Source organism: Astatotilapia calliptera, chromosome 12 (genome assembly GCF_964374335.1).
Source record: "Astatotilapia calliptera chromosome 12, fAstCal68.1, whole genome shotgun sequence".
In the NCBI taxonomy this organism is placed as follows: Eukaryota; Metazoa; Chordata; class Actinopteri; order Cichliformes; family Cichlidae; genus Astatotilapia; species Astatotilapia calliptera.
This window is the reverse complement of record NC_137433.1, coordinates 40,101,842-40,129,496: the sequence shown is the minus strand read 5'-3', so window position 1 is coordinate 40,129,496 and position 27,655 is coordinate 40,101,842. Positions and strand designations below refer to the sequence as shown.

Here is a 27,655-nt window from a genome sequence, read left to right as displayed (position 1 = left end):
AGAAGAACAAGCAAAGTATCGTTAATCTGGTGATTTGTGACCGAGTGCTATAATACAGATTTGAATGGCAGACAATGACTTTGTCTGAGCGCTCAGAGCTGCTGTCATAGGTGACGGCTGCAAGACTTTAGAGACTCTATCCATGGAAACATTACAGCTTCCTGTCCCGCCCAATGAAGGAGACATGAAATCAGATCAGAGAGAATGAATGTGATTGGTTGATCAGGTGTTCAGGTGTGTGTTCTGTGTTTGCAGCAGTAGGTAAGAATCCTCCCCTGCATCAGCATGGCAATGTGAACATGAATACACATGCAGTGAGACCTGCTAGAGCTATAAAGCTGGCCTTCACCTGACCAGGTGATGTGCTCAGCATCCGTTACCATGGGGATTTAGCAGGTGAAGAGCGAACACTCGCTGGCGTTAATCAACTTTCAGGACTCCGGGTCAGAACTTACAAACCTGTCTGGCTGGGGTTTTATTGTGAAGGGCTGCACCGGAAGTGTGTGGTTGCGAGCGTGCTTGGAGCCTCCCTGCAGCGGAGCAGAGAGGAGGAGGAGGAGAACGAGCTGAAGGTCACAGCTGGAGCAGCATCATCAGCATCGATCGATCCTGTGATCGATCATCGGCCGCTGATCGGTCACAGCAGCAGCGAGACACACCAGCAGCCTCCGCCTGTCTCCGCCCGCCTCTCCGCCATGGGGAACCGGGGGATGGAGGAGCTGATCCCGCTGGTGAACCGGCTGCAGGATGCCTTCTCCGCCATCGGCCAGAACTCCAGCCTCGACCTGCCGCAGATCGCGGTGGTGGGCGGTCAGAGCGCCGGCAAGAGCTCGGTGCTCGAGAACTTCGTGGGCAAGTGAGTCCCCCTGTGTGTGTGTGCGTGTGTACCTGTTTAGACATCTTTGTGGGTACTAAAAATGGGAACGTTCCTGTGCTTGTTATGGTTAGGTTCTTTTTGATGGTTCGGTAAGCAGCTGGGAAAGCTTAGAGGCTCTCATTAAGATATGAAAAAGAGAATGCGTGTGTGCCCACCTGTCTGTTTGAGCTGGGGGTGGAGATTCTTCTTCTTCTGTTCAGCCCTTTAAAACACATTCAGGTGGAGGTGTGACATTTGGTTGGAGGTGGAGTGATGTTCAGGTGGAGGTGTCACGGCGGTGGAGCAGAGTTACCGACCCGCTCATGAGCTGGTAAATGGACTGATTCTTACACAGCGCTTTTCTACGCTCAAACATGCTACACCCCCCCATCCCTCCACCAACACCCGTGCAACCACACAAGCACTTTCTTCTATGCTTTAGGTGCTAACTAGGTAACATTCGCTCTGATGGATGCATCGCAGACATACTTGTGGTTAGTATCTTGGTAAATGGCCTGTATTTATATAGCGCTTTACACATCCACCCATTCACACACACATCCACACACTGGTGATGGCAGCTACATTATAGCCACAGCCACCCTGGGGCACACTGACAGAGGCGAGGCTGCCGGACACTGGCGCCACCGGGCCCTCTGACCACCACCAGTAGGCAACGGGTGAAGTGTCTTGCCCAAGGACACAACGACTAAGACTGTCCAAGCCGGGGCTCGAACTGGCAACTTTCCGATTACAAGGCGAACTCCCAACTCTTGAGCCACGATCGCCCCGTATCTTGCCCGAAGATATTTGGCTGGCAGACTGGGGGAGCCTGGGATCGAACCACCAACCTTCTGATCAGTAGATGACCTGCTCTACCTTCACATCATCATCTGCAGGATGTGTTTGTCTGTGGCGCTGATCCCAGATCACGACTCACAGAGATTATATAATTTGTCTGGCCCGAGAGCGCCTAAAGATCCCACAGCAGGACCTGGAAAACTGGAGGAAAGACATCTGGAATGCCCTGATTACCCTGTTGCTAAGAAGGTGGAAAGAGATGAATGGAAAGCCCAGAGCGTGTGAGAGGCGACAGTAATATTTCAGAAAACACTTCCTGAGATAAAATTCTGACCTACCTAAAAAGAAAAACGTCAGAAATGAGCCATGCCTCTGTTCCCAACACTCTGTTTGGCACACTTTTTCTACTCCTGCTCTGCGTGATGTCACAGAGGCTATGTCGTCATATGTCTTGATGCATCTCAATCATCCAGGGAAGTAAATCTCCAAAAGCTGATTCTGTTCATCTGGACGTAGCGTTTTGTGGGAGAAACGTTTTGTCATCATCCAGGTGACGTCTTCAGTCTCAGCTGACTGCAGGTTTCAATCTTATATACAGGACATTTGCATAATGACTGAAACCAGCCCACTGAAGGAACAATGGGCTGGGAGGTCAGTTCCTTAATCATAATTATGCAAATTCCATGACCATTGATCACCGTTGGTGTTCCAGGGTAGGATCACAAAGCCCTCTTTTCCACTTCTTCCATGTACAAATTGGCCACGATGGGTGAAACTGGGGAGCCCACGGCACACCCATGTTTCTGCCTGTAGAACTGAGCCTTGTATGTGAAGTAGGTGGAGTGAAGACACAGTTCAAACACACTTGGTGGATGCTGAGAGTGGTCCTGCTGTTGAGGTTGGGGTCATCCTGTAATCTCTTACGGACTAACTCCATCGCTTCTGTGAATGGGATGCAAGTGAAGAGAGATGTAACATAACGAACTGACCTCCCAGCCCATTGTTTCTTCAGTGGGCTGGTTTCAGTCATTATGCAAACGTCCTGTTTATAAGATTGGGGAAACCTGCAGTCAGCTGAGACTGAAGAAGGCACTTGTAAGCTGCAGAGGAGGAGGTGGCAGCAGGGTGGAGGATCTGTGCATATAGAAACTGTGTGTGTCTCTGAGGTCTGTAGTTTGAGTCCTGCTGGAAGATGGCATGTGATTGGCTGAATATTTTTATCTTCACTCTGAGAATGGGTGGGGGGTGGGGGGGTCTCTGTCTGCATCTCTGCTCTTATTGGTTGCTTCAGGTCACATGAGTCAGGAGGCTTTTGGTCAGGGCAGCATCGTATGACAATATCAGCGTGATGTGTGTGAGCTGACTGCAGAGGACTCACACTGCAGCACACAGACACACACACACACACACACACACACAGACACACACACACACACACACACACGCACACACACACAGACACACACACACACGCACACACACACAGACACACACACACACACGCACACACACACAGACACACACACACACAGACACACACACACACGCACACACACACAGACACACACACACACGCACACACACACAGACACACACAGACACACAGACACACACACAGACACACACAGACACACACACACAGACACGCACACACACACAGACACATACACACGCACACACACAGAGACACACACACTCACACTGTGAGGATGTCGTGACGATGCTTTTCTTCAAGCCTCTCGGAGGGATCCCATCACACAGCTCACAGTGTGTTTCATTGAATGCAGACTTGAGTGGGCCACAGTGGAACCATCTCTGTCCTGCCTCCTCTATAACACATTTCCTTCAGTTACGTAAGTGAAGGGGATGTGATGCAGCACGACAAAAGAAAACCATCCATCCCAGCGTAGCACCTCCCTCTCCCTGCCACCTCCGGGGTCCGTGAAGCCGCTTCCTGCGGGGCATCATCCAACTCGTGTGTTTGAACTCTCTTATGTCATTTAACCAGCACGTCCCTGACATCAACATGTCTTTTTCAAGGCAGAGCCAAGTTAGAAGGCACAGCATTACACTCTTCAGTCACAGACGTCTGTGTGAGCAGACCAGTGACTTCCCCTTTCTGTCACTGTTAACCAGTGAAACTGCACTTTAAACTCCAAGATATGAGAAAACGAAAGTAAATATTAGGGCTGGGCGATATATCGTGTTTTTAAATATATCGATATATTTTTTTTTATACGAGATGTGAGATGTGACAATATGTTACTGCGTTACGTTACAATTATAGTTGTGGAGCCACAAGTTTGCCTCTCTTTCGTCCACTTTTGTCTCGACGCAACGTTACTCTGCCTTGCCTCTCCTTCACTGAACACAACTCCCCCATCACCTGCAGGTGTAATGCCTCCGGCTCTTCATAAATCACAGACGCTCAGAAAGGTTGGCTTTTCGTGGTTTATTCTGCAGAAGACATAAAAAACACTCAACATGTGTCTTCTGATGGTACCAGCAATTGTAGCTCCCTCACAGTGCAAACGCACCTTGTGTTGACAGACTTACAATTTGCTTCTTAATAAAGAAAAGTTGGAAAATAATCATTTCTCCCATTTTACAGTCTGTCACACTGAACTTGTATACAAAAAGAAATCTTATAACCCACAAAAATACATTTCACAACCGTATAAAACAAAATAACAGGATAACAGAAGTCTCAGTAAACAGTATCACCGGCTCAACATTTCCCTCTAGTGGACAAATTACGGTAGAGCACTACATTTTCGCATGCTTGAGCTTTACAGACAAAATGACCGTTAACAAGCTCACGTAGCTGCAGCAGACAAAACACACTCAACATGTGTCTTCTGAAGGTACCAGCAATTGTCCATCCATCCATCCATCTTCATCCGCTTTGTCCGGGGCCGGGTCGCGGGGGCAGCAGCCTAAGCAAAGAGGCCCAGACCTCCCTCTCCCCAGCCACCTCCTCCAGCTTATCCGGGGGAATACCAAGGCGTTCCCAGGCCAGCCGAGAGATATAATCTCTCCAGCGTGTCCTGGGTCTGCCCCGGGGCCTCCTCCCGGTGGGACATGCCTGGAACACCTCACCCAGGAGGCGCCCAGGGGGCATCCTTGTCAGATGCCCGAACCACCTCAGCTGGCTCCTTTCGATGTGGAGCAGCAGCTGCTCTACTCTGAGCCCCTCCCGGATGGCCGAACTTCTCACCCTATCTCTAAGGGAGAGGCCAGCCACCCTTCGGAGGAAGCTCATTTCTGCCGCTTGTATCCGCAATCTCGTTCTTTCGGTCACTACCCACAGCTCGTGGCCATAGGTGAGGGTAGGGACGTAGATCGACCGGTAAATTGAGAGCTTCACTTTTACACTCAGCTCCCTCTTCACCACGACGGACCGGTGCAGCGTCCGCATTACTGCAGCCGCAGCCCCAATCCGTCTGTCGATCTCCGGCTCCCTTCTCCCATCACTCGCGAACAAGACCCCGAGATACTTGAACTCCTCCACTTGGGGCAGGAACTCATCCCCGACCCGGAGTGGGCACTCCACCCTTTTCCGGCTGAGAACCATGGCCTCAGATTTGGAGGTGCTGATCCTCATTCCCGCTGCTTCACACTCGGCTGCGAACCGTTCCAGTGCGAGCTGGAGGCCCTCACCCGATGAAGCCAACAGAACCACATCATCTGCAAAAATCAGAGATGAGATTCTGAGGCCACCAAAGCGAAAGCCCTCCGCCACTTGGCTGCGCCTAGAAATCCTGTCCATATAAATTATGAACAGAACCGGAGACAAAGGGCAGCCCTGGCGGAGCCCATCACCCACCGGGAACGAGTCCGACTTATTGCCGGCAATGCGAACCAAGCTCTTGCAACGGTTGTATAGGGATCGAATGGCCCGTAGCAATGGGCCAGACACCCCATATTCCCGCAACACCTCCCACAGGACACCCCGAGGGACACGGTCGAATGCCTTCTCCAAGTCCACAAAACACATGTAGACTGGTTGGGCAAACTCCCATGCACCCTCAAGTATCCTCGAGAGGATAAAGAGCTGGTCCAGTGTTCCGCGACCAGGACGAAAACCGCATTGTTCCTCCTGTATCCGAGGTTCGACTAACGGACAAACTCTCCTTTCCAGCACCCTGGCATAGACTTTCCCAGGGAGGCTGAGGAGTGTGATCCCCCTGTAGTTGGAACACACCCTCCGGTCCCCTTTCTTAAAGATGGGGACCACCACCCCGGTCTGCCAGTCCACAGGTACTGCCCCTGATCTCCACGCAACATTGCAGAGGCGTGTCAACCAGGACAGCCCTACAACTTCCAGAGCCTTCAGGAACTCGGGGCGGACCTCATCAACACCAGGGGCTCTGCCACCAAGGAGTTGTTTAACTGCCTCAGTGACCTCGCCCCCGGAAATTGGCGGGTCATTCCCCTCATCCCCAGACTCTGCTTCCTCCTCGGAAGATGTGTCAGTGGGATTAAGGAGGTCCTCGAAGTATTCCTTCCACCGCCTGACAATTTTCTCAGTCGACATCAGCAGCGCTCCGCCAGCACTATACACAGTGCAGGTAGAGCACCGCTTTCCCCTCCTGAGACGTCTGACGGTTTGCCAGAATCTCTTCGAGGCAGTCCGAAAGTCTTTTTCCATGGCCTCTCCGAACTCCTCCCACACCCGAGTTTTTGCTTCAACCACTGCCCGAGCCGCATTCCGCTTGGCCTGTCGATACCTGTCGGCTGCCTCCGAAGTCCCACAGGCTAACCAAGCCCGATAGGACTCCTTCTTCAGCCTGGTGGCTCCCTTCACCTCTGGTGTCCACCATTTGGTTCGGGGATTACCACCACGGCAGGCACCAACCACCTTGCGGCCGCAGCTCAATGCAGCAGCTTCGGCAATGGAGACGCTGAACATGGTCCATTCGGACTCAATGTCCCCAGTCTCCCTCGGAATGCTGTTGAAGCTCTGCCGGAGGTGTGCGTTGAAGATCTCGCGGACTGGGGCCTCTGCTAGACGTTCCCAGCACACCCTCACTACGCGTTTAGGTGCACCAGGTCTGTCCAGCGTCCTCCCCCGCCACCTGATCCAACTCACCACCAGGTGGTGATCAGTTGACAGCTCAGCCCCTCTCTTTACCCGAGTGTCCAGAACATATGGTCGCAGGTCTGCTGATACGATTACAAAATCGATCATTGACCTACGGCCTAGAGCGTCCTGGTGCCACGTGCACTCATGGACACTCTTATGTTCAAACAGGGTGTTCGTTATGGCCAAACTGTGATTAGCACAGAAGTCCAATAACAGAGCACCGCTCGGGTTCAGATCAGGGAGGCCGTTCCTCCCAATCACGCCCCTCCAGGTCTCGCTGTCGTTACCCACGTGAGCATTGAAGTCAGCAGGACAACAGAGTCTCCAGGTGGAGCACCCTCCAGCACCCCCCCCCCCCCCCCCCCCCCAGGGACTCTAAGAAGGCTGGGTACTCTGAACTGCCACTCGGCGCATAAGCGCAGATGACAGTCAGGACCTGTTCCCCGACCCTAAGGCGCAGGGAACAAACCCTCTCGTCCACCGGGAAAAACCCCAACGTACCGGCAGCAAGCCGAGGGGATATTAGGATACCCACCCCAGCCCGCCGCCTCTCACCAGGGGCAACTCCAGACTGAGACAGAGTCCAGCCCCTCTCCAGGAGACTGGTTCCAGAGCCCAAGCCATGTGTAGAGGTGAGCCCGACTATATCTGAATCATTTCTTCAACAGATTTGACTCAGCCATGAGGCAGTCTGCAACATCGGCTGCAGACTCACCCACCCCCACTGCTGCTGTTCCACCTCAGACACTTCACACCTCCTCTATTCACCCTGCTCACTCCCCCCCACCCCCAACAACAGCATCCAATACACACTCAACACAAGGCTCCAGCCTGTCTCTCTCAACCACCCAGGTTAGGAGGGAACTGAGGAGGATTAATGGCAAGAAGGCAGCGGGTCCAGATGGCATCAGCTCGAGGGTCGTCAGGTCCTGCGCGGACCAACTGTGTGGGGTGATGGAGCACCTCTTCAACCTGAGCCTGAGGTTGGGAAGAGTCCCACAGCTCTGGAAAACCTCCTGTGTTGTACCAGTGCCAAAGACTTCACGCCCCAAGGACCTCAACAGCTACAGGCCGGTGGCTCTGACATCCCACCTGATGAAGACCCTGGAGCGGTTGGTCCTGGCTCAGCTTCGGCGCCTAATAAGCTCATCACTGGACCCACTTCAGTTTGCCTACCAGCCTGGCATTGGAGCGGATGATGCCGTCATTCACCTCCTACATCGTTCCCTCGCTCACCTGGAGACCGCTGGAAGCACTGTGAGAATCATGTTCTTTGATTTCTCCAGTGCCTTCAACACCATTCTTCCCTCGGTTCTAAAGGACAAGCTGGTGAACTCTGGAGTGGACCATCACCTCACTACCTGGATCCTGGACTACCTCACCGACCGACCACAGTATGTGAGGACTCAGGGCTGTGTGTCGGACAGGGTCGTCTGCAGTACAGGGGCCCCACAGGGAACGGTTCTGGCTCCGTTCCTCTTCACCATCTACACTGCAGACTTCTCCCACAATTCCACCCAGTGCTTCCTGCAGAAGTTCTCTGATGACTCTGCAATAGTCGGCCTCATCACTGATGGGGACGACAAGGAGTACAGAGGTCTGACCCAAGACTTTGTGGACTGGTGCCAGCTGAACTACCTCCAGATCAACGCCAGTAAAACCAAGGAACTGGTGGTAGACTTCCGCAGGCACAAGCATTCTCCACTGCAACCACTGAACATCCAAGGTATGGACATTGAGGCTGTGGACAGCTACAGGTACCTTGGTGTTCATCTGAACAATAGACTGGACTGGACTCATAACTCAGACGCCCTCTACAGGAAAGGGCAGAGCAGGCTGTACCTGCTGCGGAGACTCAGGTCGTTTGGAGTGGAGAGCCCACTCCTGAAGAAATTCTATGACTCTGTTGTGGCTTCTGCTATCTTTTATGGCGTGGTCTGCTGGGGCGGCAGCATCTCTGCTGGGGACAGGAAGAGACTGAACAGGGTGATCCGAAGGGCCAGCTCTGTTCTAGGATGCCCTCTGGACCCAGTGGAGGTGGTGAGTGACAGGAGAATGGCGGCTAAGCTGTCATCCCTGATGGACAACATCTCCCACCCCATGCAGCAGACTGTGACAGCACTGAGCAGCTCCTTCAGTGGGAGACTGCGGCACCCACGGTGTGGGACGGAGAGATTTCGCAGGTCTTTCCTCCCCACTGCTGTCAGACTCCATAATAAAGACTTTAACTGATCAAGCACACACATCCATACATATGCAATAATACTAAGTGCAATAATCCTTTCTGTCATCGTTGTATTTTTACTCAGTTGTATATAGTATTTGTATTTGTATTCTATTTTTATCTTATTGTATATTTATTTTATTTTATTCTACTGTATATAGTATTTTATTTTATTCTATTCTGTACAGTTGTGTACTGTATTTATTCTTATTGTATTCTAATTTTTGCCTCATAACTTTTGCACTGTCCACTTCCTGCTGTGACAAAACAAATTTCCCACGTGTGGGACTAATAAAGGTTATCTTATCTTATCTTACCTCTCAACCTCACGCACTAACTCAGGCTCCTTCCCACCAGAGAGGTGACATTCCATGTCCCTATTGCCAGTCTTGGCAGCCGGGGGTCAGTCCGCCAGGGCCTCCGCTCCTGGCCGCCACCCGGCACACAATGCACCCGACCCCTATGGCGCCTCCTGCGGGTGGTGGGCATGCGGGAGGATGGGCCCATGTCTCCTCTTCGGGCTGTGCCCGGCCGGGCCCCATGGACTAAGGCCTGGCCACCAGATGCTCGCCCTCGGGCACCCTCCCCGGGCCTGGCTCCAGGGCGGGGCCCCGGTAACCCTATCCCGGGCAGGGTAAACTGTTCCCTCGGTGTCCTTTTCATAAGGGTCTTATGAATCGCTCTTTGTCTGGTCCCTCACCAGCAATTGTAGCTCCTGCAATGTAAAGCAAACGTCACAAAAAAGCGCAGAAAAACAGTAAGTCCAGCTATGCGCAGCAACCACTAGGGGGCCGGCAAAAGCTTACTGCAAAAGAGCATAGATACGGCAGAAACACTGTTTAACAGCAACCAACCTTTGTTTCAGTTACACAGTAGCGTTCTAACATCAATACAAATCTATATACACCAACATGTACAACCTATGTAACAACATTTACACCAGAAACCATAAAGATGCCAGAGCCTTTCATTACAGAACTTACCCTCACAGTGCAAATGGGCCTTGTGAGGAACAGAAGCCTTAGAAGCTTCTAAACGCCAGAGCGAGATCCGGTTGATGGATTTTCAAAATAAAATACAACAAAGATGATAAAATTCACACTTAAAATAATAATTAAGACCAGGTAAGTACATGTTTTTCCAGATGTATTTTTAACTCTGTTATACTCAGCCCCACTGAATTTGATCAAATTTGAGCCTCAGGTACCAAAGGCACCCACACTGGTACACACCAACCAAACAGAGGTCAAAAATCACAAACACCAACTAAACGTATCCCTAAGGATGAAGTGGGATTGGAGCAGCGCTAAACTCCCAACCCAGCAACTGGCAGCAGAGTGCCCGAAATACACCCTACCAATAACCCTTTACAAGGTGTGTACCACGGCTCAACAGGGAAAAAAACAACAAAAATGCAGAGTACGTAACAGCAAGTACAAATCCCATCACTCAGGTAGACATATAAACAAAACATTTGGATCAGTCTATTCACTGGTTTGACAAGTCGCCCAAGTCTGGTTCTGATCTGGGAAGCATCTCCGGTTTGGCCATAGTCAACCTTTGGGGACTGAGCAATGGCATGAGCAACTATATCCACCGCTACCTCAGGTGTAGTAGAGCATACTTGTACACCCTCCCCACAGCTCGTAGCAATATTGACCTCTTGGGATGCCGTGCTAGAACCAGCTTGGTCAAAGTCCACTTCAACAGACAAGCCCGATGCGGCTGGCAGGACTGAATCCATGCTTGAAACATCAGTAACATCTCCCTGAGACCGGCTGGACTCCGTCAACTGCGACACCCATGCAATTGTCCTCTCTTCAGGGTCCAAAGGTTCAGAGACAACCTCCAGGTCAGCTGTCCCATCCATGGCATCGGGTGAGCAGTCACCATCAGCACCAACACAGCTCACAGCAGGGGCATTCAAATCTCCCTCCCTATACGCAGCCCACACCAGAGACTCTGAGGAGCTCACTTATCGATTGACTCTCAAAATTAGCACCCTGGTCGCTGTGCATCCTTTCCAGAAAGCCGAACACACAGAAGTACCTGTTCCAGAGAAGCCTTGCAAGCTGTTTAGCCGACTGGTCCTTGTATGGGAAGGCCTGCGCCCATCCAGTGAAGTGGTCTGTGATGACCAAGACGTCCACAGACTTGTGTGAAGCCTCAGCCGACCAAAAGTTGATGCAGACCAACTCCAACAGTCTGGACAAGGACATACTGAGCAAAAGAGCACGACCCTCTGGTTAGATGGTCTTACTGACTACGCAGCGCTGGCATCCCCGTACATGGCCTCTCACGTCACGCCCAAGGTTCAACCAGAGAAATCTCTTTCTAGCCAGGTCTAAACTCCTGAACTGGCCCTGGTGACCAGCATCATCATGGATCCCTCTGAGGACCTCGGCCTTCAACGAGTCAGGAACCACGAACTGCAGTCGTCTGTTACCTGATATCTGGTCTCTGGAGACTCTGTACAACACACCGTTGTTGAGAACCAGCTTCTCCCAGTGGCTCAGGTATCTTTTAACAAGGACCGGGTCCCCTACCCGCTCTCTCCTTGAGGGTCTCCTGTGTCTCTCAACGTAGAAGACGACGTGGGAAAGCACGTATTCAATTGTATTCTATTGAATCTATTGTAAAAAAAAAAATCAAAACAAAAGAAAACATAAACTTTCTGTTATTTCATTCCTCGGGGAGTCTTTACAGTTAACAAACATCGAGCCCCTGGGCCGTATGTTTGACACCCCTGATATAGTGAGTGAAGAAGAAACACCCAGTGCATCATGGGAATCCCCCAGCAGCCTACACCTGGCAGCATAACTAAGGGAGGATTCAGGGTCACCTGATCCAAAAAGGAAAGTTTGAATCTTAAAAGCAGAGCTAGTGTCTGTCAGCAGCCAAGGTGCAAAATTAGAGAGGGCTAAAAAAGACCCAGTCAGAGAAGCTCAGATCATAGCAGCTGTTTGAAGATATTCAGAGTTCATATTTAAACTGAAGCGGTCCAGTGATGTGTGCAATGAGTTTGATGGGACATGTGAAGAGCTGTGATCTGCAGAGTCTGACAGAGGAGGCAGCGTGCACATCAATAATATCACTATAATCAAGGTTAAGAATATAACCTGTGCACGTTTTTACTAACTGCTGACTGGTAAACCAAAACTTTTCATAATAAAGTCAAATCTAAAGTTTGCACTCAGTGCTCCGTCTGAACTTTGTTGTCCAACCGAACACTCAAATATTTATAGGATTACACACTTTCAATACAATCTCCCAGTTTATAAAAAACAATCTGTGAGTGATTTCTGGAAAACAGGATGAATTTGGTTTTCAGAATCAGAATCAGAATCAGAATACTTTATTGATCCCTGGGGGAAATTATTTTTTGTTACAGTGCTCCATTTTAAACCAACATTAAGACAAGACAGACAATACGCTAACTAAGAATAGTACAATATATACATATATATACATACATACATACATACATAAGTCACTTATAAATAAATATTTGGAAAAGAAACATGTGTAGTTGTAGCAGCAAACAGTGTGTTAAGTGGATGCGTTGTACAGGGAGATGGCCACAGGCAGGAATGATTTCCTGTGTTGTTCAGTGGTGCTTTTCGGTAATCTCAGTCTCTCACTGAACGAGCTCCTGTGACTGACCAACATGTCATGGAGTGGGTGGGAGGTGTTATCCAATTAGCATTTATTAGCATTAATAACTAACTTTAAGCTGCACAATAAAGTCTGCAGCCACTGCAATGCAGTTTAAAGCACCTCAACAGGATGATTCAGAGTCTACGGTACAGCGTCATCTGCAGAAAGGTGCAGATTTATTATTAATACAAATATCAAATAAATCAGCGGCGTTGTTGGGCTCAGCCTGCCCTTGGTAGGGTCTCCCAAGGACAACTGGGCCTGGTTTAAGGCCAGAACGAGTGTGAATAACACGACCTCTGAAAAAGCACTTTGGTGGTACCAAAGACACGGCTCAGCCTGTCCTTCGCAAAGTCGATCAGACAGCCAGAGGCTTACAGACATCGTTCAGAATCTAATGATCAATAAAATTATGTACAGTCGTGTCCTTTGTTACTAGCTCGTATCTTTGTTCCTCCTCTCAGGGACTTCCTCCCTCGTGGATCCGGCATCGTCACTCGGCGTCCCCTCGTGCTGCAGCTCATCAACTGTCCCACAGGTGAGACTCACAGTGCAGAGACACGTGGTTCGTCCGTGCGGTGTCTGATCTGATCGTGTGATGTATATTGATCAGAGTATGCCGAGTTCCTGCACTGCAAAGGGAAGAAGTTCACAGACTTTGATGAAGTTCGTCAGGAGATTGAAGCTGAAACGGATCGAGTGACGGGGCAGAACAAAGGCATCAGTCCGGTCCCCATCAACCTCAGAGTCTACTCCCCCAATGGTAACACACACACACACACACACACATACACACCTGTCCTGGTCCTGACTCTGCTGTCTGTCCTCAGTCCTGAACCTGACTCTGGTGGATCTTCCTGGGATGACGAAGGTCGCAGTGGGCGACCAGCCACCCGACATCGAGCACCAGATCAGAGACATGATCATGCAGTTCGTTACTAAGGAAAACTGCCTCCTATTGGCTGTTTCCCCAGCCAACTCTGACCTTGCTAACTCTGACGCCCTGAAGATCGCTAAGGAGGTTGACCCACAAGGTAAGGCTCCTGACAGCTCCACCTGCATCTTTCACCTGTACTGTTCTTTCCTGGACTAAATAAAGTGTTTCGGTAATGTCGCGCAGGTCTGAGGACCATCGGGGTCATCACCAAACTGGATCTGATGGATGAAGGGACCGACGCCAGAGACATCCTGGAGAACAAACTGCTGCCGCTACGAAGAGGTACAGATGCATGACATTACACCAAACCCTCTCACTGGTTGGTGGTCAGCTGCCTGCTCAGTCAGATTTGAAGTCACCTCAAACACTTTCATTTCAAATTTCACTCAATGTGGAGGTGAAGAGACAGAACAGGCTACAGCTGAGCAGACAGAGACAATATGAGACTTTCACTGTGTCAGGTTACATCGGGGTCGTGAATCGCAGTCAGAAAGACATCGATGGGAAGAAAGACATCACCGCAGCCCTGCAGGCCGAGAGGAAGTTCTTCCTATCTCACCCAGCTTACCGTCACCTGGCGGACCGCATGGGCACCGCCTACCTGCAGAAGATTCTCAACCAGGTAAATGCACAAGATCTCTCCCAAGTCTTCTGACTGCAAGGATTTCAAATCTGTCTTTCCACAGGGCTGGGCAGTGAGTTCTGTTAGCTTAGCACAAACACTGGCACAGCTAAAGGTCCTCACTGTATAAATACTCTTTGAATTTCCCCAGAACATTTCCAAAACACTGTCTGATTTTTGAGGAAGTTATGAGGAGCAGGATTCTGGATTTAACAGGGAGCCAATGAAGGGACGGCGATACAGGAGAAATCTGCTCCCTGTCCCTGTCAGGACTCTTGCTGCAGCATTTTGGATTAACTGCAAATGGAAGAACGCAGTCTTACATATTTGTTTAATATGTGCATTGAAGGACATCTCCTGGTCAAAAATGACTCCAAGGTTCCTCACAGCGTTACTGGAGGCCAAGGTAATGCCATCCAGAGGAAGAATCTGGTTAGATACCATATTTCTAAGATTTTCAGGGCCGAGCACAATAACCTCAGTTTGATCTGAATGAAGAAGCAGAAAGTTAGCGGCCATCCAGGTCTTTATGTCTTCAAGACATTCCTGCAGTTTAACTCATTGGTGTGTGTTATCTGGCTTCATGGACAGATAGAGCTGGGTGTCATCTGCATAGCAGTGTAAATGTATGCTATGTCTTCTAATGATGCTGCCTAAGGGAAGCATGTATAATGTAAACAGAATTGGTCCTAGCACTGAACCCTGAGGAACTCCATAATTAACCTCAGTGTGTGAAGAGGACTCTCCATTTACATGCACAAACTGGAGTCTATTAGATAGATATGATACAAACCCCTGCCTTTAATTCCACCTATGTTCTGATGTCAGTGATAAATAACAGAGCACCTCTCTGCTACCTCCAGCAACTGACCAATCACATTCGGGACACGTTGCCGGCGTTGCGCAGTAAACTGCAGAGTCAGCTGCTTTCCATCGAGAAGGAGGTGGAGGAGTACAAGAACTTCAGACCGGATGACCCGAGCCGCAAGACCAAGGCTTTGCTGCAGTAAGGACCAGCACAGATATTCACCTACGGCTCTCTTTAACACGCAGTTACAACGATTCAACGTGTCAAGATTCAACATGCATCATGCCAAGCTATGCGTTTTCTCTACACTGGTAGAGTGTAGAGAAAACGCATAGCTTGGCATGAATGATTTCACAGCATATGTTTAAGGACTAATGAACACGTCTGAGTTTACTTTGGACACACAGGGTCTACAGTATACTTACAGACTCAAGTATACACATACACACTGATATTTGGTTATCTCTTAGCAAGTTGCTCATCAAGCAGACACTTTTGGTATCAACAGGCTACCAGATGATATTTGACATCTCTTCTTGGTAGAGTTCATTTAAACTTGGTTCCTTTACACAGCCGGCTTTTAAGGTCTCCCATTTTCAACAGGGTTGAAGTCAGTTAATGTTAGCCCGCTTTATCCATTCCAGATCTAGTGTTAATGTGTGTTTGTCCCCAACTGTGTCCACGTTTCAACCCTGTAGTTACTGATTGAAGGTTACTCCATTACTTGAACAAATTTGTGTAATGTACCACTGGCACCAAACAGCACGATGCTGCCTCCACTATGCGTGCTCGCTGCTGCAGTGCTCCTGCGTTTGAAAGCCTCAGCTTTACCTCTTGGACCGATTTTAGACCCCGAGTGCATCAAACACATCCTTTTTATCACTAACGAGATGTTAACAAGCCTCGTCATGTAAAAAGATATCGCAGAACATCTGAGGAGCTTGGAAAGAAATTTTCTTCCGAGAAGCTTCTCCAGTTCCAGACCAAAGGGTGGAGAGTCCCAGATTTTAGCCCTATGGGAGTGTCCCTTAATGAGATCGTTGACAAAATATTGACCGTAGTGCCTCATCATATGAGGCAAGGTGTGAAAACAGGTGTGGGTCATTATCAGCAGAGGCTCCAGGTGAACCCACTGTGAAACCTAGCCCCACCCTATCATGTGACTCACTGAGGTCAGATGACCCAGGATGTGAGTGGGTGTGTGAAGGATCTCAAAACTGGATTATAGATGGCAGTTGGTGTCGTAAGCCCCGCCCTCTGTTCCAGGATGGTCGTTCACAGTGGAGTAAATCTGTGTCCACTGTGAACGACCATCTTTGAACATGCGATGAGGCACATGATCAATAGTGGGTCAACGACCCTCTTGGGTCCCATTAGGACTTGAATCTGGGACTCACCATCATTAGATTTATGAGACACTATATATGTAGAAGTCGTGCTCTGCAGTGAGTCCACCCTGGAAAAGGAAGAGTTCGAAGAACTCGTTAGAAACGCCCAAAACGACATTCCTGCCTGTGACGAGCGGAAATCTCTGACCACAGTTCTATGAAGGGAGCTGAAGGAGGGGCTGTGTTGGTAAGCTAGAGAGGACCAAGGGTCGAGGTGACAGTAGAGTCACGAGTGTGATTTCAGGTGAAGGGAGCACAACTAGATGAGCCTACAGGTGTGAGATCTAAGTGTCAGATGTCGGTTGGGTATAACCAGCGCTGTACATTCACGGCAGGATGGTGCAGCAGTTCGCTGTGGACTTTGAGAAGCGCATCGAAGGGTCCGGGGATCAGGTGGACACCTACGAGCTGTCGGGAGGGGCGAAGATCAACCGCATCTTCCACGAACGCTTCCCCTTCGAACTGGTCAAGGTAACCGTTCCGCTCAGGTGACATCATCGCACCATGTGCGACATCATGCCGGTTCAGTGTGCAGCAGGACTTCCTGTGGCAGGCGAGTGATGTCATAAATGTGTTTGTGCAGCTGGAGAGTGATGAGAAGACTCTTCGTAAGGAGATCAGCTACGCCATCAAGAACATCCACGGGATAAGGTGGGTTTGTTTCTAAAGTCCTGCCTGATTGTAATATCAAACCTCGGTAAAAAATCCCTGTTTATTCTGTCTGCAGTACCTCCACTGTACAGCAGGGGGTGCAGTGCGCATGCTACCTGTTCATTTATTTGGGTTTGAACATTTTCTCTCGGCACGTTCTTCCTGTTTATGGATCCAGATGTATTCATGGATTATTAGCTTGTCATCTTTGAGGGCGCTGCCACTCAAAGATGTCTTCATCCGCTGAATAATCGACATTAGAGTACGAGTTTCATCCATAAACATCTGCCAATGTTATCCTGGGAACGTGTGTGTGTGTGTGTGAGACGCTGTTACAGAGAAACAGTTACACTAACTGTGCTCAGACAGCAGACGTGCGTCCCTGCAGCTTACTGTAACAAGTGCTGCATAGCTTTGATCTTTTTTCTATTCAGTTCAATTTAATTTACACAGCACCAAATCACAACAACAGTCGCCTCAAGGTGCTTTATATTGTACAGTATATCCTATAATAATAGATACAGAGAAAATCCCAACAATCATATGACCCCCTACGAGCAAGCACTTTGGCGACAGTGGGAAGGAAAAACTCCCTTTGAACAGGAAGAACCAGGCTCAGGGAGGGGCGGGGCCATCTGCTGTGATTGGTTGGGGTGAGAGAAGGAAGACAGGATAAAGACATGCTGTGGAAGAGAGACAGAGGTTAATGAGTGTGTGTCGCTGCGCTCGCAGAATTCTAATCCTTTAATTGTCCCACAAAGGGGGAACTTTGGTTGTATCAGCAGCAAAAACACACAAACAGACTAGAAACAGAAACACAATTTTTACATATTTACATCTTGGACAATAGCAAAGCAGAGTACTGTACAGTTATTAAAATTAGAGTACAGATAAGTGGCAAACCTAGGTTGTAGTGTGAAATGGAAAACTGAATACAGGGGTGAGTGTGAATGCGCTCACCTGTGCGCTCACCTGTGCTCAGGACGGGTCTGTTCACCCCTGACATGGCATTCGAGACGATCGTGAAGCGTCTGATCGCTCAGCTCAAAGAGCCGTGTCAGAAATGTGTCGACATGGTGATCAGCGAGCTCGTCAACACCGTCAGGCAGTGCACGCAGAAGGTACTACACATACTACGAGTACTATCATCGCACAGTACTAAGCGCTAATACACAGTACTGACTACAGTGACCTTTGACCTCCTCCTGCCTGCAGCTGGCTCAGTATCCGATGCTCAGAGAGGAGATGGAGAGGATCGTCACTCAGCACATCAGAGACCGAGAGAGCCGCTCCAAAGAGCAGGTTGGTCACATGACACCGTCGCCATCTTGGTATGATCCTGACCATCGCAGTTCAGGCACTGGAGAGTCGTGGCCTATTCCAGCTGTCATTGGGTGAGAGGCGGGGCTCACCTTAGCAGGTGGGCAGGCTGTGACAGGGCCGTCCTCTTCACCGCCACCAAGTCATAGAAGATTTGCAGGATACATGGACATCACCTGTGTCACATGCCGCTGATGGCTGTCCGTCTCCCTCCTCAGGTGATGCTGCTGATCGACATCGAGTTGGCCTACGTGAACACAAACCACGAGGACTTCATCGGCTTCGCAAAGTAAGACCCTTAAACCGACTTCCTGTCAGGCTCACCTGTATCCCTGATACACAGGTACAGGTGTGTCAGCTGTCTGATACACCACCTGAGCTGTGTGAACACTCACCTGGGGTGTGTGTGTGTGTGTGTGTGTGTGTGTGTGTGTGTGTGTGTCAGCGCTCAGCAGAAAAGCAGTCAGATGAACAAGAAGAAGGCAGCAGGAAACCAGGTGAGTGTGTGCAGGTATCCTGGGAAAGGAGGAGCAACACGATGAAGTGTGGGAGGACGCCATCTTTAACCTCTTTTTCTTCCTCTGTCTCCAACGCCTCTGTTGCCACGGCAACCAGGATGAGATCATGGTGAGTGTGTGTGTTCATGTGTAGCGTAATGGGAAGGGTGAGGGTGCACCTGTGTTGGAGCTGGTTTACTGGAAACACTGGTGTCATTGACCTGTGAAATGCAGGTTTAAAGCAACCTTTGACCTTTGATCTGGATTTGAATCCTCCTCCTGAGGTGGTTCGTGATGTTGGTCCAGGTGTTATTTGATCTTTACCTGATACCAAACGTCCAGGTTTCTGCGGAGACTGCAGCCCAACATCAGATGTTTTCACATTTTAGCGATTAGTGACATCATCAGCAGTCACATGTTTTACTGATGCCGTGCGCAGGTGATCCGTAAAGGCTGGCTCACCATCAACAACATCAGCATCATGAAGGGCGGAGCCAAAGAGTACTGGTTCGTCCTGACTGCTGAGACGCTGTCCTGGTACAAAGATGACGAGGTAACACACACTGGCACAGACACCTGCACAAACGCACACGCATGCTCACACCTGCACCGTGCAGCGCTGTGTGGCAGAGCATGTTTTTATGTACCAGCTGGTTTTGTTTGTGTGCAGAGCTTTGCCGGTGAGCCGTGCCATTACACATCAGACATGTATTTCAAAACTGTCACAATCTGCAGTACAAACCGCGGCTGGACGAGTCATTTCAACACCTCACAGTCTGCAGGAGGAAACCGTGACAAACACACACATGTAAACACGTTGTTGCTCATTTCCATCAGCAGGTTTTTTGATACCAAAGGAAGGTGTCACATGGATCCAGCACAAACCTTTTATTTCTATTTAAAGTTAAATCTAGTTAAATAAAGGTTTACTGAGAGGGCAGAAGCCCGAAAGGCTTTATGCTATTTATCTCACTGCTTTCATTGCACCTCCTACAGGAGAAAGAGAAGAAGTACATGCTGCCTGTAGACAACCTGAAACTGAAGGACATTGAGAAGAGCTTCATGTCCAGCAAACACATCTTCGCCCTGTTCAACACTGAGCACAGGTCAGTGTGATCAGCCACGTCCACACACTGAGAGGTGCTCCGAGCGTCCAGCTCCTACGCTAACGTTTAACAACGAGTTAGTTTCCATCTGAGTGTGATGTGCTGTGATCGAACCGAGAATGAAAGCGTGTGGTTAAAAATCTGAAGGTCAGCGAAGATGGAAACTAAACGGAGCGCCATTTGGACACACAGCGATGTGCCAGCTGCAGCGGCTCGAAACACATCAGCGCAGATGTTTCCGGTGAAGGAGGAGGATGTTAAACTGTTCTCAGTCAAAGTTTAGGCTCTCTGATGGCGCAGACAAACGCCGTCACGTGACAGGAAGTAGACATGGAAAATGGAGATTTGTTTTTCAGCAGCAGATGAGATATGTGTGTGTCGTTGGTTCTGATGATGATCCTGTGATTTGTGTCTGTAGGAACGTGTACAAGGACTACCGTCAGCTGGAGCTGGCCAGCGAGTCTCAGGACGAGGTCGACGGCTGGAAGGCGTCCTTCCTACGTGCTGGAGTGTACCCTGAACGCAGCGTGGTACGCCCAATTTGTACTGTGTTATAACAATATTATTACTGATGTTATTACTTATTACTGCAGTACAATTACATGTAAATACTTTATTCTGTCCTCTCCACACCCTCCATCAGGATAAAGAGAAGGTGAGTGTCTCATGATGCACTTCAGGTGGAGGTGGTGTGTGTGTGTTTAACGGTCAGCGTGTGCAGGTGGAGGTCGAGGAGTCGAGTGGCGACGGGCAGATCCACAGTCTGGACCCTCAGCTGGAGCGGCAGGTGGAGATCGTCAGGAACCTGGTGGACTCGTACCTTGCCATCATCCACCGTACCATCAGGGACCTGATCCCCAAGACCATCATGCACCTAATGGTCAACAATGTACGACACACACACACACACACACACACACACACACACACACACACACACACACACACACACACGTGTCTATATATACACATTACACATACATACACAAAGCTGTGTAAACCAACTATAAATAACGAATCTAAACTTATATACATAAAATACAGAAATGAATGAGGTGGAATGAATACTACAAAATGTACATAAGGTGCAGCTGCAGTCTGGCAGGGGGAGCAGTGTGACAGGTCAACTGTTAAGAAGGGAGATGGCGAGGGGAAAGAAACTGTTCCTGTGTCGGGTGGTCCTGGTCTGCAGGCTTCTGTACCGTCTGCCAGAGGGCAGCAGATCAAAAAGTCTGTGTGCAGGGTGTGAGGGGTCTGCGATGATTTTCCCTGCCCGTTTCCTGGTTCTTGAGAGGTACAGATCCTGGATGGAGGGCAGGGGGGCGCTGCACAAGGCCGTACAGGAAGTCATATTGTGAGTCACGTGACCTCCTCTCTGCTCCTCAGACGAAGGACTTCATCCACGCTGACCTGCTGGCTCAGCTGTACTCTTGTGGAGACCAGAACACCCTGATGGAGGAGTCCCAGGAACAGGTGAGGCAGCAGGTGGAGGTGGGAGGGGCTCGGGTTTTAAGCCAATCAGACTCAGACTCTGCTTCTTCCTGCTCTCGTCCAGGCTCAGCACCGCGATGAGATGCTCAGGATGTACCACGCGCTGCGCGAGGGCCTCAGCATCATCGGTGACATCAGCACCTCCACCATCACCACAGCGATGCCTCCGCCTGTTGACGACTCGTGGCTGCAGGTGACGGGGATGCCGTCAGGACGCAGGTATGCCGCTAACAGATGGGCCGTGCTGCGTAACAGACCATGGGCGGCATCGCTGACACTCGGCTGGTCTCTGCAGGTCCCCCATGTCCAGTCCGACCCCCCAGCGCCGGGCCCCACCTGGCCCTCCTCGTCCAGGTGGTCGTGCCGCCCCGGGTCCCCCCTCCCGTCCGGCGGTGTCACCTGATCCTGGACCCCCACCCTCTATTCCCTCACGACCCAACAGAGCGCCACCACCTGGAGTTCCCAGGTAACGCTCCTCCTAATCCATGTTTATAACAGGAAACCTGAGGTCACAGAGGTCAGGTGATCAGCAGCACGGTCACAGGCTCCTAGCGTGTGCTGAGTTCAAATGCAGTCAGGACAGGTGAGTTTCTGGAGGCAGACTGTACATAAAAGATGAAAGGAGCCTGTGATGTCACATGGTCTCTCACAGTAACGTCACAGCAGCAGTGTTATTGGCCATGTCATTAAAAAAGCTCCGGCAGCACGCACACGGTCCACAGGTCCAGTTCAGGGACATGAGCTGAGCTGAAGCCCAGCAGACAGCCATCAGCTGCAGCCACCTGTTTCATCATCCACCTGTCAGTCAAAGAGGCCACGCCCCTAATAATGAAAACTTTAATCCAGGTGCGTAATAACGCATCCTCCAATAAATGATCCACAGACACCAAACACGTAAAGTTTTACATGGAAATCTGTGGGACTGACTCACTGCTGCTTCGGCTGGATGGTGGAGGAACTGCAGGTGTTGGTTGACGGGTGTGTGTGACAGTGTAAGACGGTCTCGGCGTGCAGTGTACAGGAGCATCAAACAGATGACTGTATCCTGGAATGCTGTTTCTAAACTGTACCATGAACATCCAGATGTTTCCAGGGATTGTCATCAGTGTGTGCAGCTGGCTTCAGCAGAGCTACAGTAAAAGACATCAGTCGTTAAAAAGAGCATTACCTGTGAAAGTGTTTGAACCTGAAGCAGAGAGTTTGTGTTTGTGTGACCCGGATGATGTTTTATCAAAAACTAGCTGAGAGCAACTTTCTTCTTCGTTGGTACTGTAGAACAAAAAGCAGCGATCAACAAACAACCTGCACAGACATGAAAAAGAAAGACTGTCTTTCTTTCCTCAGACTCTCCGTCCTCACCTGTGTGTCTGTTAGCCCAGCATGAGGTCTGCGCACCTGCCCACTCCCACACAGCCCACGGAGCCATGTCTGTCTGTCCTCCTGTCTGTCTGTCCTCCTGTCTGTGCGTGTCTGTGTGTGTGTGTGTGTCTGTGTGTGTTTTCCTGTCTTTCTGTCCGTTCGTCTCTTGTGTTTGTGTGATCCTGTTCTAACAGTACCTTTCAGAGGTGTTTGACAGTTTCTTATGATTTTCTATGTTTTTGCATAAATTTGATGTAAAAAGGAAAATAACAAAGTAAACACATACGACAATAAGTGCCAGGACTCAGTCTATTCACACCTACAGGCCAGTGGACACTCTGTCAATGATGATCTGTTAGCTGTTTGACAACTGCTCTTTCAAGGATGTTTGATATGAAAGGAAGGTTGGAGATTGGCCTATAATTAGCTAAGACTGCTGGGTCTAGAGATGCTTTTTGAGTAAAGGTTTAACTACAGCCAGCTTGAAGGCCTGTGGTACATAGCTGATTATTAGAGATAGGTTGATCATATTTAAGATCGAAGAATTAATTAATGGCAGGACTTCTTTGAGCAGTTTTGTAGGAATGGGGTCTAAAAGACACGTTGATGGAGGAAGTAATTATTGAAGTTAACTCAGAAAGATCAGTTGGAGAAAAAGAGTCTAACTTAACATCAATGGTACTAAGAGTAGCTGTAGATAATATTACATCTGTGGGATGATTACTGGTAATTTTTTCTCTAATGATAAAAATTGTATTTGTGAAGAAGTTCATGAAGTCATTACTAGTTAACGTTAAAGGGATGGTTGGCTCAACAGAGCTCTGACTGTTTGTCAGCCTGGCTACAGAGCTGAAGAGAAACCTGGGGTTGTTCTTATTTTCTTCAATCAGTGATGAATAGTAAGATGTTCTGGCTTTGCGGAGGGCTTTCTTATAAAGCAGCAAACTATTTCTCCAGGCTAAATGATGATCCTCTAAATTTGTGACACGCCATCTCCTCTCCAGATTACGAGTCATCTGCTTTAGGGTACGTGTTTGAGAATTATACCACGGAGTCAGGTACTTCTGATTAGAGACCTTAGTTTTCACAGGAGCTACAGTATCCAGAGTCGTACGCAGTGAGGAGGTGAAATTATTAACAAGATGATCGACCTCTGTTGGGTAGGGATGGGTATCGAAAACCGGTTCTTGTTGAGAACCGGTTCCCACTGTTTCAATTCCTTGGAATCGTTTGCCATTTTTGCAAACGATTCCCTTATCGATTCCAGTCGCCCCGAATGACGTCACCACGTTGCGGAGCGTCATTTACCTGGCAGGAAACACGGCGCCTAAGCGGCTCAAACGCTCAAAAGTTTGATTATACTTTATGAGAACCGATGACAACAGGGCAACTTGCAAAGTAGATATTTCATTTAAGGGAGGAAACACTACGAATATGCAAAAGCATTTGCTCACAAAACACGCGATGACACGCGTTTTTAATTCCGCTCCGGACTCGTGACTCTCAACCCAGCAGCAGCGCTAACGTTTGCACGTCCTCTCCCGTTAATACGGCAGGTAAATAATCAACTAACAGTGCATATTATGTTAGCGCAATCTGCCTTATTACAAGACCTGCCATTACTGTACATGTAGGTGACCATGATGAGAGAGACAGACAGAGTCTGGCTGGCGCTCGCTGGCAGTTCTCGCTGCAGTCTACCGGTAGCGTCTCCTTTCAGGCCAGGATAGACTAATGTCACCGAGCAGTGTCTAAGTTTGTGGTCAAAGGCTTGCACCCATTTGCCACAGCAGATGCCCCCGATTTTTGGTAAGTGAATGTGTTTAATTGTAGGCAGGGACATTACTGGATATTCTTGTGTAATTGCCACAGAACAATTTATGTTATACTTTGTTATTGCTACAGAAGAATGTTGCAGCTTTAAGGCAGGGATGACTCCTGGAGTTGCTTTCTCACTGCATATGCTTTATTTCACAATCAGATCGATTCGATAACAAAAACATACAGCAGCTCCTCTCCTACTCCTAGCCCTTCGCTGCGGTGGAAAAAAGAACGACTTCAATCCCCTTCAAGGAACATACGTACAAAATAGTTTTCCTGATACACCAATGGGGCGTTCAATGCCATCTTGTAAATATGAGTACTCTGGCAGAGTAACAGTTCAAATGAAAAATACACCAGAACAAACAAGCAAACAAAAAAAGAAGTGTGGGGTACCTTTGAACCAATGAACAAAGTATAACAATGTATACTTTTTAACATAACCCGACCCCGTCAATATGTGATATGTCTCACAAGAATATTTATTTTATTATTTTACATTTACAATTTTTTTTTCCTGATGACCCTGTGACACCCCATTGAAGAGCCGTAGGCTGGATCTCTCAAGATCTCACTGTTGGGTTTGTAAGGCCATGTTACTCCTAAATTTCTATCTTGTTCAAAGAGAAGATATAAAACAAAGCTCTGAGCTAATCGACCTTAGTGTTCTCCTTTTTAAAAAAAAAAAAAAGAATCGATAAGAGAATCGATAAAGAATCGAATCGTTAAACAGAATCGAAAATGGAATCGGAATCGTTAAAATCTTATCAATACCCATCCCTACTGTTGGGGTAGCGTTCAGATAGCTGCTCTGCTCTGTGTTGGTACAGGGCATTGAAGATGATAACAGTGGGTGGATTATATTCTTAAACTTAGTTACAGCGCTTTCAGAAAGACATCTACTGTGATAAAGTCTACTCTCCACCGCTGTGTAATCAATTATTGTAAATGTAAATGTTATCAGGAAATGATCAGACAGCAGAGGGTTTTCAGGAAACACTGTTAAATGTTCAGTTTCTATGCCATATGTTAAAACAAGATCTAGAGTGTGATTAAAGTGGTGGGTGGGTTCTTTTACATTTTGAGAGAAGCCAATTGAGTCTAATAACAGATTAAATGCCATGTTGAGGCTGTCATTTTTAGCATCTACATGGATGTTAAAATCACCCACAATAATTATTTTATCTGAGCTCAGAACTAAATTAGATATAAAGTCTGAGAAATCAGACAAACTCTGTGTAAGGCCCAGGTGGACGATAGATGATAACAAGTAAGACTGGTTTCTGAGTTTCACAGCTGGGGTGGACGAGGCTAAGCATCAGGCTTTCAAATGAATTAAAAGTCTGTCTGGGTCTTTGGTTGATTAATAGGCTGGTGTGAAAAATTGCTGCCACACCTCCCCCTCGGCCTGTGCTTCGAGGTTTCTGGTAGTTAGAATGACTCGGGGGTGTTGATTCATTTAAACTAACATAATCATCCGGCTGCAACAGACTGAATAATGTCTGAGCTGCCCCTGCCAGAGGGATCGTAACGGTTCCAGCTAGTTCTGGTCCTCACTGATACCCACAGAGCATGTGTGGCTGAAATAGGACGTGTTAGCAGTCCAGTACAGGACGCGGGAGCCTCACTCATGTTGGATCAGTGTAGTGAATGAGTGATAGCCACCACTGTTTGGTTCTATGTTTGGACTTTTAGAAAATTTGATCAGATTTATGCAGAAATGTTGAAACATACTCACAAACCTTCAGTGTTTGGGAGGAATCTCTCAGCGTCAGAGCAGGTAGCTCCGCCTCCCTCATGTTGACCATATTTGGTTATTCTTTCAGAATCTCTATCAGTGACCAGTGAGGAGTTCACCAATGGTACGTCAGATGTCTGTGTGATGTCACTGTTTCCACCCTGTGTGTTTGTCTCATCGCCCAATCAAACTGTTGCGCTCACCGTGTGGTACCGCCCATTTTCCTAGCATCAGTGTGACTACCAGCTCCATCGGCCCGTGACTGACTGTCTGTCTCTCTGTCTGTCTGTCTGTCTCCAGTCGGAGGGCTCCTGCATCTCCATCCCGACCATCCAGACCAGCCTCTGACTCCGCCCCCTGACAGTCACACACACAAGCATACGAAACACGTGACCCGTGTGAAACGGCCGTTCCATCAGTGCTCCATATGTGGTTTCACAGCATGGACACTTTACTCAGATTTCCCTTTGGTCACATGCTGCACCAGACCAGCTCTGACTGGTTCAAACCTCAGACTTATTCCAGCCTGCTTAAACTGGTTCTAACTGGTTCTAATTCCAGCTTGATATTGATGGATGGGTTACTGGTACCAGCAGGATGATCCGAGCGGGTCCTGATGGTTTTTGTTTTAAACTCGGCTTCAGTGGTTCACAGTAGTTCTAACTCAGCCATATTTGAATGGACTGCTTTCCAAACCTGCTCCTTGTTTGGGTCCATCTACTGGTTTCACTGGTTCCTGCCAGTTGTTCCGATATACCGGTACCAACTGGTTCTTGAGAAATCCAGCCCTGATGTAGACCGGGCTGGTTGGTTTGAACAGACTGGTTGCCCAACATGCTAGTACCAGCTGTTTTAGCCAGTTCTGGTTGGCTCCGGTAAGTTTCAGCAACTGGTTTCTTTACATCTAACAAGTTTCTGCTGGTTCTAGTCTGTTGGATCTTCTAACTGGTTTAAATGTATAAGCTGCTCACCGAACGCCCTGCTTATTGGTACCATCTGGTTCCATCAAGATCTACCGTGATCATGAGGATCACTGCTGGTTCTAGCCAGTTCTGTTTGTACTCATGTGACCTCTGACCCCTGTACCAGTTGGCCTTTCTCCTCATTTACTCTTCTCCTCTTTTGTTTTCTGTCATTTTTTTCCCAGTCGTCCCAGTAAAGGTAGCCCCGCCCACGGAGAGAGTCCCCAGTCTTCGATTGAGGGTTAAGCTGAACGGAGTGTGTGTTTGTGTCTCACTGAAGCTGTGTTACTGTGAACCTTCCTAGTAATAAACATATTGATTATTATCAGCA

General features: G+C 48.7%; 1 protein-coding gene across 3 annotated transcripts; it reads left to right on the top strand.

Annotated features, from left to right (window-relative positions):
• Positions 1-551: 551 nt before the first annotated feature.
• On the top strand, positions 552-27,655 carry LOC113033592 (dynamin-1-like). Of its 3 annotated transcripts, XM_080308998.1 has the most exons (24): positions 552-856; positions 13,089-13,162; positions 13,238-13,387; positions 13,455-13,658; positions 13,745-13,843; positions 14,023-14,183; positions 15,047-15,189; positions 16,715-16,850; positions 16,963-17,030; positions 18,013-18,151; positions 18,246-18,332; positions 18,569-18,639; positions 18,796-18,847; positions 18,966-18,977; positions 19,287-19,400; positions 19,844-19,953; positions 20,372-20,483; positions 20,597-20,608; positions 20,675-20,842; positions 21,340-21,426; positions 21,509-21,663; positions 21,740-21,910; positions 26,451-26,486; positions 27,510-27,650. In XM_080308998.1, the coding sequence occupies exons 1-23, from the start codon at positions 696-698 to the stop codon at positions 26,470-26,472; spliced, it is 2,508 nt and encodes an 835-aa protein (XP_080165124.1). In that variant the 5' UTR covers positions 552-695; the 3' UTR covers positions 26,473-26,486; positions 27,510-27,650. The 3 variants fall into 3 exon arrangements, with proteins under 3 accessions (XP_080165124.1, XP_080165122.1, XP_080165123.1); XM_080308996.1 differs by lacking the exon at positions 26,451-26,486 and having other exon boundaries at positions 27,510-27,655; XM_080308997.1 differs by lacking the exons at positions 26,451-26,486; positions 27,510-27,650 and adding an exon at positions 26,663-26,870.

What these genes read in the sequence shown, in the direction of transcription:
- LOC113033592 (XM_080308996.1), top strand. Translation starts at nt 696, where the DNA reads ATGGGGAACCGGGGGATGGAGGAGCTGATCCCGCTGGTGAACCGGCTG. An exon ending in GACTTCATCGGCTTCGCAAA is followed by an intron (nt 18,640 to 18,795) that starts GTAAGACCCTTA and finishes TGTGTGTGTCAG; the next exon opens with CGCTCAGCAGAAAAGCAGTC. An exon ending in TGGAGGAGTCCCAGGAACAG is followed by an intron (nt 21,427 to 21,508) that starts GTGAGGCAGCAG and finishes GCTCTCGTCCAG; the next exon opens with GCTCAGCACCGCGATGAGAT.